Source organism: Malania oleifera, chromosome 4 (genome assembly GCF_029873635.1).
Source record: "Malania oleifera isolate guangnan ecotype guangnan chromosome 4, ASM2987363v1, whole genome shotgun sequence".
Taxonomy (NCBI): domain Eukaryota; kingdom Viridiplantae; phylum Streptophyta; class Magnoliopsida; order Santalales; family Ximeniaceae; genus Malania; species Malania oleifera.
Genome location: NC_080420.1, coordinates 84748160 through 84760595, shown reverse-complemented (window position 1 = coordinate 84760595; position 12436 = coordinate 84748160). Strand labels below are relative to the sequence as shown.

The 12436-nt window shown below is 36.0% G+C and overlaps 1 protein-coding gene across 12 annotated transcripts in view; it reads right to left on the bottom strand.

Moving 5' to 3' along the window:
- The window catches only part of LOC131154260 (ADP-ribosylation factor GTPase-activating protein AGD4-like), a 132081-nt gene that overhangs the window by 17656 nt on the left and 101989 nt on the right, over positions 1-12436 (bottom strand). For all 12 annotated transcript variants that reach the window (XR_009136400.1, XR_009136399.1, XR_009136401.1 and 9 more), the window contains one exon: positions 9143-9264. Coding sequence is in view for 7 of the 12 variants with exons in the window: in XM_058106918.1 (XP_057962901.1) it covers positions 9143-9264 (122 nt within the window). In the remaining 5 variants the exon portion in view is untranslated. The remainder of the gene's footprint in view (positions 1-9142; positions 9265-12436) is intronic.

The following is a 12436-nucleotide window of genomic DNA, read 5'->3' as shown; positions in this document are numbered from 1 at the left end:
ATATGGAGCTCGTTGAAGCAATGCATAAAGTTTGGAAGACATATTGGAAGCTTCACAACATGAAGAATTAGGCACTTAGAATAGTCTAATGAAAGTCTCATGTAAGTACTTCAAAACTAATATTGATTGATTGAACCTCCTAGGATATTGTCATTGGACTTAGATACCTGTTTTTATACATGGAAAATGTTTTCTCAAAGTCCAAATTAAGTTTTCCATTACATGAATTAAGTTTGGAACCAAAAATATTGAAAAACAAGTGTTGCTGAAAGGACAGGCGGCTGATGTTAAATCATCAGGCGACGGTGGTGCTACTGAGTTTGAAAAATATATAAACAGAATAGGCACAGGAGACTAACCTATCGGGCACAGTCGACTGACCCTATTCTGACTTTCAGAATGTGCTAATTTTAAAAGAGCACAGGTGACTGATGCGTATGTTTAAACGAGCTATAACGCTGATCTTGTTTCCAAATCTTGCTTGATTGGTTTCCAAATTGAGAGAAAATTCAAAGGAAACTTTTTGAAACCCTAGTGCACTATTTAAACGTATTATTCTCGCACATTAGGAAAAAAAAAGAGTACACGAACTGCACACACAAACTCTGAAAATTCTTTTTGTTATACTCTTCTGAAGAGCTGCTGTGTTCTTGCTGAGATCTCTCATTAATCTGATTAGTTCTTTCAAAACTCACACTCGTAAACCAGATTTATGGTGATATACTTTCGAGCTTCAACTTTCATATTGATTATTTGAAGTGTTTTTGATTCTAACATGTATTAATCTGCTCATTTGAGGAGTTTTTCTCTTGTACAAGCAATCGTTGCTGTTTGTTGTATTGTTTGATAGTTCAGGTATTGAATCGTTGCCTAGCGAGGAGATTCTCGTTAGAGAAACCGAGTCCACCTTTGAGGGAGAGAGGTTGTAACTTCACCTGGTAACGAAATTGGGAAAAGAAATCCTCACAGCGTGTTGCGTGAGGCAAGGATGTAGGCTGCGGCCGAACCTTGCCAAAACAACGGTGTTTAGCTTCTTCTTCCCTACTCTTTAATTTCCGCAAGATATAAACTGTGTGCATGATTTTATTTTCATAAGAACTTGCTGACTATTACCTCTTGCTGAATATTAAACTTTGTTGAATATTTGAGATTATGTTGAACATTTAAGAACCTGTTGAAAAGGGAAATATTGCTGAAAATTGTGAACTCTCTGGACATATTTTTGTGATCAAATATATATCAGATTACTTGATTAATGAGTTGATTTGAAAACTCAAAAAAGATTACAACTCTGAATTTATAAGCAAATGATATGAGATTAACTAGTTGTAAATTGATTTTCAGATTGAAGCTAAGTGCTGAAGTTAATCAAGAGTTTTATGGAAATTGTTTTTGAAGAGAAATATTATCCTTGCTGAAAATCTGATCTTAATATTGATTATATCATTGAGATATATATCGAATCACTGAATTCATTTTTCTTGATTATACTTTTGTAAATTTTTTTGATTCAAACTGAAGGTTAAATTTTGAATAAGTGATTAATTGAATGTGTTAACTCATTATTTCATTTTGTAAATTCAAATTTTGCATTGATCTCTACATTCACATTTTATACTTCCCATTGATATAGTACTGTAGTGAATAGAAATAGTGTTTGTGTTTGAAAGGGTTAAAGTAAATAAGAATTCCGCAAATAAATTTTTTAAATAACCCAATTCACCCCCTCTTGGGAATACATCCTAATTTCAGACAAAATACCCCGACTCACACAACAAGATCAGTAAAACAATCTATCCGAGCTAACACTCTTCCTCAAGCTGGAGGTGTATAAGTATCACCTAACCCCAACTTGTTGCAGCCACTAGACAAGGGAGGCTCAAACAAAACCTTCATGGAAACATCAGTTGGATGGAGTCCTCGCAACCTTATTCAAGGAAGCATCCTTCACAAAATGACAATCAACTTCAATGTGCTTTATCCTCTCAAGAAACACTGGGTTGATAGCAATATAATTGGCAGCTTTATTATCACAAAGCATGTCTATGAGCTTCTTGACCAATAATACCATCTCTGAGAAAAGAGACTTCAACCACATAAGTTCACTCAGTGTCAATTATAACTTGGTATTTTTCTTCAACACTAGATCCAGCTACAATAGTTTGTTTCTTGCAATGCCAGCTAACAATATTACCCCCCACAAATGTACAATATCTAGTAGAAGACCTTCCATCATCAATTGAGCCAGCCCAATTCGCATAAGAGTATCCAATGATCTTACAATTTCTATTACATCTATTTATTTATGATAAAAAATAAGCTATATACGATAGAAAGAATGGAAGATACATTGTGCAGGGACAAGGAGTCCACCAAATAAAAACAAGAGAACCCCCAAAGAAAAAGAAAAAAGAAAAAAAGAAACAAAAAATACTAGTTGAATCCTTAACAAATAACACTACACAATGTTAATCAAGGAAACTTTAAGCTCTTCAATTTCACTCATTCCCTTTGTCCCTTCAACTTTTGACGTTTGCCACCATCCATGTGCACTTCATTTCCTCCAAAATCAGTCAACTTTAAGCTCATTTTATAGAAAAGATCTTGTGCTTCTAAGTCCTTAGGAACTTCCTCCATGAGTGTAAACAAAATTCTATCCTTTTTCTGTAAATTGTTAACCGGATCATCATTATCAAAGATAGAAACTCCCTTAAGTCCTTCCAACGGGGTGGATGGACATAAGATAAATCCCAATTTTTTAACAAGAATATGAAACATCCCATATTGTTCTCAAATCTCATCCAACATCAGCCCCCTCACCACAATCAAACTGACCAACATGGTCACTTTCTGAATATGAGAAGCACCCCCCCCCCCCCCCCCCACCCCCCCATCCCCAATTTCTTTCCCTCTTTTTCTTTACTTACCCTAGAACTACATCTAGCCTCCTCCTTAGCATGCTAATCTTCCACTATACTAAGCTCTCCTTTAGAATCTCTCTTTAATAACTTTGCCATTGACTCACTAGATTTTTCTCTCTTATCTTCAAACACCTTCCACATTTCAAAACCCATATGAGCTACCCTCTGACGAGCATAAGCCTAGTTTCTCTCAAATTTGTTGTAATTAAGAAGAAAAACCATTAAACTTCCTCCCCACCCCCCCCCCCCCCCAAAAAAATAAACTTTTAATTTTTCACCCTTTTCCACATCATTTCCTAATCCATCTTCAAAACTTGTTGCAGTTTTATCACCACAATCTTGTTTCAAATCTTCTTTGTAGCTAATTTGAGTTTGTTCCAGAATTCTATCAATTTGACTCATATCCTGGGAATTTGTAGACAGGGAATGTATGATACCTTCAAAAGGTACAATGTCTTCCTAATTCTTCGCTTTTGGGTTCTAAGAAAGAGAATTTTGGGCCAGCCCATTTTTGGTTTCCACTAGGTAAGTACCTAGATCACTATTATCAAAAACATATACTTAACTACCAACTTGGCCCATGTGCATGAAGCTCCAAAAGATCAGAACCTCCAAACCTCTACCAAGACAACATTTGAGATACCTTAGAATCCTACAAACAACATCCTAGTGTGCTTGATTGGGATTTTCTATAAATTGACTCACCACCCCCCACAACAAAGGATATGTCAGGTCTAATGACAATCGGGTAGATCAACTTGCCAACCAACTCCCTATATCAATGTTTATCTTCAAAGTCCGATCTAACGTCCCTAGATAGCTTCACATTGGGATCCATAGGAATATCAACCAGTTTAGCTCCCAACATACTAGTCTCACATAGCAAATCCAAGGTATGTTTTCATTAAGATAGATTGAAACCTTTGCTACAATTTCAAAACCAAAAAAGTAATCCAAAGTATCCAAGTCCTTGATTGGAGAATTTTCTTGACGCCACTGCTTGACATCTTCAATCTTGCTTTGGTTATTACCAGTGATGATGTTGTCATTAGCATAAGTAGAAGCACCACACTTGTCTCTGTTTAGCGAACAAAGTACAAATTATTAGAGTAGCAATAAATGAAACTAGATGTAAAGATCACCTCACTAAATTTGTCGAACCAAGAGGAGAAAAATACCCAAGAGGTTGCTCCATTTATACCTCTTCTTGCAAATCTCCATACAAGAAGGCATTCTTCACATCCAATTGGCCCAAGGACAATTAAAATTAACTGCCAATGAGATCAATACATGAATAGAATTTAGTCTAGCAACATCGAAAAAGGCCTCAAAATAATCAATACCATATGTTTGAGTGTACCCATTGGCAGCCAATTGAACCTTATGTTGTTTAATAGATTTGTTAGGAAGATATTTAATGCTATATCAAAACCTAACCAACTCCTTACTAGGAGAACCAACTAAATCCCATGTCCCCCGAGTGGTCAAGGCATCCATTTCGACATCCATAGCATGCTTCCACCTAGGGTTAGCACATTCTTACACATGTAAGGGATAGAGATAGAGGCCATTGACAAAGCAAAAGAACGCATAGGAATGAGAATATGTTGAACTGAAACAAAATGAGCAATAGGATAAACAAATAATGATTGTTGAGTACATGTTCAAGTACCTTTCCTGTGTGTAATTGGTAAAAATGTCACACTGGGATGGATATCAAGAATTAGAAGTAAGCAATGGAGGGCAGAAAAGGCAGCTGCATAGTGATAAAGATGTCTGTGCCTACTTTTTGTTGTTTATAAACTCTCAAATGTTTCTTTGGGTCAATAACAAATGGATCAATAACCCTTACTTGTTTCTTTGGAGCAATAACTAATGGATTTGAAAGAGGATCAGAAGTTTTCATGAGAAAGATAAGGGTAGGAATAGGAGGATCAATGCACGAAGGAGAGCAAGAAATCAATGATGGGCTCAAAATATATTCATCCAATGAGGTGTACCCTCAAAATAGGTCACATCTGCACTAACATATTTCTTGCAAGTGCGGGAATCATAACATCTATATCTTTTTTGAGTTCTCGAGCAGCCGAAACAGGAAACATTTAACAGCAAGAGAACTTGTCGTGACCCTTATGTGGAACATGAACAAAACATGTGCACCCAAAGTCACAAGGCACAACAAAGAATATGATGTTTCTAGATACACAAGAGAAAGGAATTTGTCCCCCCTCCTCCTAGAACACTAGAGGGCATTCTATCAACTAGTAAACAAGTTGTGAGAAGAGTATTGGTCCAAAGGGCTCTAGGGTCATGCATATGAAAGAGTACAAATTGTGCTATGTCATGAAAAAAGTCTATTTTTCCATTCAACTACTCCATTCTGCTGAGGGGTGTGTCCATATGATGTTTGATGAATAATTCCTTTGGCCAAGAAAAAAGTCTAAAGCTCATTTCAAACTCATTCAAGTGCATTATCATATCAAAAAATTTGAATATAAAAGCTAAACTGGGTTTATTTCCTTGTGAATTTGAGTAAATACATTAAGAAACTCAGAAAAATCCTTTAATAGATAGATCTAGGCCACACATGAAATATCATCCATGAAAGACACAAAATATTGATGACTAGTCAAATTCTTGACTCTACATGGACCCTAAATATCTAAATGAATAAGAGAAAACATTGATTTAATATAAGACTCAATCATAGAAGGAAGATTTCATAGCATGTTTTCCTAATTGACATGCAGAACATTTAAACGAGAAATAGACTTGAACAAAGAAAAAACTTCTTGTGATTTTTGAAGCGATGGATGACCCAAACAAGCATGTCATTGATCTAGAGAAACACCACACATAGAAATTGATGAAGCGGAATGTTGGGAGCTGGATCTACCACCACCACTGTCGAAATAGTATAGACCATCCTTCTCAAGCCCCCCACCAATCCTTTTCTTTGTTTGGAGATTCTAAACAACACAATGAGAAGGAAATAAGGTCACATAAAAATTATAAGATTTAGTTAATTGAGTAACCAATAAAAGATTCAAGGGCAATTTAGGCACATGTAACACAGAAGAAAGAAGAATGTAGAGAGAAGAAAAGAATAGTGCCACAACTAGAGACTGATGTAACCAAACCATCAGCAAGTGTCACCTTGGAGTGTAAAGTAGTAAGCTTTATTGACCAAAACATAGTAGGACTACATATCATATAGGAGGTGGTACTAGAGTCAACAAACCCTGGTGAGATGGATGAGGAGGCAACAAGCTTAGTGGTACTTGTACCTGAATGGGCCATAGTAACCCTAGGACTACATCTTAGGACTACATATCATATAGGAGGAGGCACCAGAGTCAACAACCCCTGGTGAGAAGGATGAAAAGGCAACAAGCTTAGTGGTACTTGTACTTGAATGGGCCATAGTAACTCTAGATGTAGAAGACTAGGTTTAAAGTTGTTGAACCTTACAAACAAGATTGTTATACTCTTTTTGGGATATATTTGATGATGTACTCTACTCGCAGTGTAGTGGCAAGGTGCACCAAAAGTGTCAAACAGAGAATCACCCTCAGCAAGAAAAATATTGGCCCAAGTAGGCCTCCTATGCAGATTCCAAGATCAATCAATATTATGATTGTCCTAGCCATAATGTGTGCAAAAGCGACAATTGATACAATGGCCTCTGCATTCTGTTATGCTACTTTTGCCACAACCGCCATCCAAACCTCATCTTCGTCCTCACCCTCTAACACTTCCTTGGCCATTGTTAAACATACTGCTAAACATGGCTGAGCTATCACGTGAAGAAGCCTGAGAAGAAGATTGAGAGTAATCTTTGGTGATCCGTTGTGCTCTAGCATATGCTTCATTTATAGATGGAATAGATTCACCGGGAAGAATTTGATCATGGATGGGTCGAAGCTCTGCACTCAACTCAGCCAAAAATTTGGCAGTCAAGAACTCTGCCCTTTGCCTCTTAATCATCTCAATGCTAGAAGACTCAGAACTAATTGGTCGATAATTGCCGAGTTCCTCCCACATACCCTTTATAATGATGTAAATACTTACTAATAGGCTTACCTTCTTGGTCATATATTTGAAAAAATTCTCATAAGAATCAAAGACAAGAGTTCCATTTTTATCTTGTGAGAAGCTTTCATGGAGATCATTCAATATGGCTTTGGCTTTACTATGAAACATCATATTTTCAGCAATTCATGGCTCCATGCTATTCCACAACCACAACCAATATGTCATTCTCTTTCATCCAATCTTCATAGTCCTTAGAGTTTTGAGATGGAGAAGAATGCAGCAAATATTTGGACTTCCCTTTCACATTAATATGTACATGCACTGTCTGAGACCATAACAAGTAATTGAAGGACCCAACCAATTTTGTGGCTGTGATTTGTATGCTAACAGTATAAGTCAAAGCTCCCTCTGAAGAGGTCATCAGAGCCACCCCCAATATGCCACAATAAGTGCACACCCATACCAGGAATGAACAACACAGCACGAATGCAAAATCAGGCAGCGAAACAAGTACAGAGCAGAACTTCAGAACTTCCAGAGGGCTGCTCCGGCCATGGAACATAAGTTAAATATCCTACAAGGAATTACTTGACTGTGCAGAAGTGGGCAAACCACAACAAGTACCACAAGCATTGGATAGACAACCAGGCAGCACATCATCTACAGATATGATGGCTGGCAGCAACTAGAATTGAGTGCCAGAATTATCACAAAATAAGGTCATTGAATGCCAATAATAAAAACCAGTGACTGATACACAGAGTCTTAAATTTCCACGAAATTGTCGAAATTTCCATCGAAATTTCCGATTTCCGTTACCCTCGAAATTGAAATGGATGTCGATCTCCGTCTTGCGTAATTTCCATCAAAATCTCAACAAATCATCCGAATTTTATTGAAATCTCGAAATTTTAGCAAAATTTGTCAAAATTTGAACTATATAATGAAATTTCCTCAAAATTCAAATGAGAGATTTAGGAGTAAAATGAAATTTCTCTTTTAATTTATTTTATCAAAACAAATGATTATTACAAGTGTTTTTGAAATTATATGGAAAAATAAACTTACAACAACATTTTATTTAACCATTCATTTCTAAATTATCATTATTTGTATAATAAATAATATTTAAATGATTTATGAATTTCATTTGTATTAACTGATTCACAAAATATGTTTAATGTACATTATCTTACAAATATGTTTGACGCACATATTATATTACAACTTCTCCACCTTATTCACAGTATAGATGTATTTACTTGTAAGATATTAGTCCTAAAACTTACATTATTATGTCTATTAATCATTTCTAAAGCTTCATAAAAGATTTCCATGTTCTCCTACTGGTTTCCATTATTTTTTAAAATTGAAATCGAAATTTCTGTACTTTTGGAGCTTCGAAATTTGAGTTGAAATCGAAATTTAAGACCTTGCTGATACAAGGTTGCAGCAATCAATAGCAAACAGACAGCATCATTGTGGCACAACCAACCAACGAACAGCAACACATCAACAGCAATTACCAGAAACAGAGCATCACATAGCAACAGCAGATACCAGAAACAGAACGTCACTTCACACCAGCAAACCACCATGAACACACACAGCATCCTGTCAAGGATGCTACACATGAAACCGAGATGAACAGTAACCTTAAACAACTCTCAAACCAACCAGAAAGTCAGATTTTGAGAGCAGGTTAGGAGAAGATAAAGAAAACGAAAAACAGAGTGTCAGGGAAAAAATCAGAAAAATGAAACTTAGAGAAGTTTAATGCCATGTTGTAAAGACGGAGGTGAGAAAAAGAAGAAAAGAGTAGAAGAGAATAAAAGAAGAAGAAAACAAGAGAAAGGAGGTGGCAGTTTTCGGGAGTTGCATTCAGCTCCAGGTCTGCCCTCTTATGTATTATACTATAAATAATAATATAAAGTCTTAAGGACAAAAATAACCTCCCTCACACAAACTAATTGCTGAAATAACATACTCTCTTCTAACATATAATGTAGAATAAAGAACTATATTTCTTTAAATATTTCAATGTTGATCCTTCATATTAAGTTTCCCAAGTCTCAAACAAATCGAATGCAAGATATTCCACATAAAAATCTTCATCTGAACAATCAGCAGTTGATGAAAATGAAATTATGCACCACCAAATCATATGGAACTCAAAGAAATTTCACCTTTCATTTTGAAGTAGAAGCAATTCTTCCCATACCGAGTTAGAGTAAGCATTACCCAACCTACAAAATAAATCCAGGACTGTAGGTTCCCAAACCTTGACATCTAGTCTTATAGATCTCACCTGTGGTTGGCAATAAAAGTATAGTCAGCTTCAATTTTCTAATTATATATTGATAAGTGCTTCCCTGGGCAATGAAGCACCTCAAGTTTTCTCAACAAAATTTGCATTATATGAATTACATCAGAATCATTGACCCAGAGACACATACAGAGATCAGTGAACTGAGCACAATTTTTTTATGCACGTTGTGAGTATGTATGTGTGTGTAGATACCAGTAAATTAAGTGCAAGCAGACATATACTTGATAAATCCATATATATTTCAACTATGAAGCAAATTATTGGCGTATATATGTAGTCAACAAAGTATTCGCAGCGATTGAAGAAATTTATCAAACAAAAAACTAATGATTTTTTCTCTCTTGGATTAAATAATTATACAAAGAAGGAAAGGGCAAAGGCCAACTGGATTAAAACTTGATTTCAATGTTCGAAATCCAATAGAAATCGTGTTTTTTTCTTAGAAATAAGAGATATTTATACCCTGTTTTGGAAAGTATATTTTCACCCATATATTAACAATATAATGTTTGTGTAAATGCACAAACACATGGTTTTATATTTACATTAAATGATGGAAAAATGCTCAATAGAATCATTCAAGGGTAAGCAAAGTCTTGGCAGATCATTTCTTCAAACTTCACACAAGAATAGAATTGTAAACTTGTGATTTAGTTAAATTGTCATTTTTCTTTTCTTTCCCCTAGATATTTTAATATTCTGAATAGGATAGCGACTTACACTTATTAATTTTGCAATTTGAGCTCCTTTCAATTGTTTATACAAGCTCCCATGTTTCCCTACTTCCAATTTGGATCACATATGTGTGTTTAACATTCATCTTTGGAAAAATCTGTGAGGATCCACGCTGAAGCCCAATGCTCCATAAACTTGTTTGTTTCTTCCAGATGAACATTGGAATATATTAAGGGAAAAAAAAAAAACAAATTTGAGGACAAACCATCATCTCTAAATAGAAGAAAACCAAGGAAAAAAGATCAAACTAAACCACCAATGGAAGTAAAGGTCAACCATCTCTCTGCATATCAAAAGTCATACCAGCCCCAATCATACACACAAAAAATGGCCTAAAAAATAGCACACTTCCAAAGAGTTTTCCCTCCCCAGCATTACTAAAGCATTTGAGAAGATGATAAACACTCTCCAAAGTAGGACAAGACCATTAAAACATACAAACATGCTTATGAAAGAAATGCAATCATTAACGCAGAGAGCAAGACACACTTGCTGGAGGTTAGATGTGACAAACTCAAATTAGCCTTTTCTTCGTCTTGCACTCTTAACCTTTGGTTTCAGAAAATAATGATTGAGAACAGGGTTAGTTAATGAAAATATGCACTCTCTCCCCCTCACCGAAAAAAAAAGGAAGCAAAATGCATTAGATCATGTTCTGAAGGGTCTCAAGCATGCCTGTGAAGTGTTTGAGAGTGTCCAGAAAATAACCTTTTCTTTTCTTTCTTTATTCCTTTTTATTTTTATTTTTATTTTTAAATTTTCCAACATGTGCTAAATATGTGTCTTGTCTTGAGAGGTGACAATGTTGGACACATCAAGCACCACCACCGGAGGACTTCTTAGGCATCAGGATAATAATTCAAAACAAGCATAAGAAGATTTGAAGGGAAACCACCTAGAAGAATAGGAATCCAGAATCCAACATCTATCACGCAGTGCAAAGAATAAGCTCTCTCTTACGTCCTAATTACAGAATTTATGCTTCATCCAAGGGAAGGAAAACAGGTCAAATTTAAGAAACGATGATCCAAATGCTTCCATCACTGGCATTAACTGAACTTAACATCTTACCCATTCTACCAAAGTCCATATAATACTCTATATCACCTCATTCTAAGGGGAATTGGATTCTAATGACAATCATCATTAGATATATTCCTGCTTCTGATTATCATAATATGCTGGATTACCACTTTACCAGAAAGCTTAAGTTGCTAGGTTGTGGACCTGCAATGTATATCAGGCCTTAACACTCCCCTGCACATGCAGCCTCATTGCACAGTTAGAGATAAACAAACAATGAATAACACCCATATACTATAACCTAATGGTGAACCAATATGATAAAAGGCAAAAAAAATGAAAGGGTAGGGTGAGGGAACTTTTAGCAAACTTACATTAAACGCAAGCATCAAGATTGGAACCCAGGATTTCTTGGCAACCATGGCTCTGACACAATGTTAGATTGCCACTTTACCTAAAGCTTAAGTTGGTAGGTTGTGGACTGTTGAATAATTGGGTAAAATGCAAGAGCTACCCACAATCATAGGTCTCTCCCTCTATTTACAATATATGTCAAGTAAATACCAACAATCATAGTTCCCTTACTAATTCACACTTACTAACATAACCCTAGCACATGCTAATAATGCTAAATGACCAAACACTCCCCCCTCAAGTTGGAGCAAATATATCTGACGCTCCTAGCTAGTTACAAATGAATTTCACACGAGCACCTCCTAAGGCTTTGGTGAATAAATCAGCAAGCTTCAAATCAAACTTTATATGAGTGGTTGTAATGAGCTTTTGTACAAGTTTCTCTTGAACAAAGTGGCAATCAACTTCAATGTGCTTTGCTACTCATGGAAGACTAGATTGGAGGCAATATGAATGGTAGCTCAATTATCACACATCAGCTTCATCGGATGAGACTATGGAAAATATAGTTCTTCCAACATGTTCTACAACCAAACAAATTAACATGTAGTGTGAGCCAGAGCCCTATACTCTGACTTAGCCGGCCACCATAGTTTGTCTCTTATTTTTATAAGAAACCAAATTTCCATTAACAAAGATACCATACGCGATTGTGGATCTTTATCAGAAGGTGACTCAACCCAATTTGCATCTGTATATCCCTAAATATGAACGTGACCCATCCTGATATAAGAGACCTCCCTAGGTGCACCTTTGAGATATCTCAAGGTGCAAATTACTGCATCCCAAAGACTTGTTCTTGGAGAATCGAGAAATTGGTTCACAACAACGATATATTTGGTCAAGTGACTGTGCAATAATTCAACTTTACAACAAGTCTCCGATACTGTCTTGGGTTAGGCAAAAAATCACCCATATCTGGCACTAACTGTTGGGACCCATGGGTGTATCAACAAGTTTGGATCCCAACAACTCAATC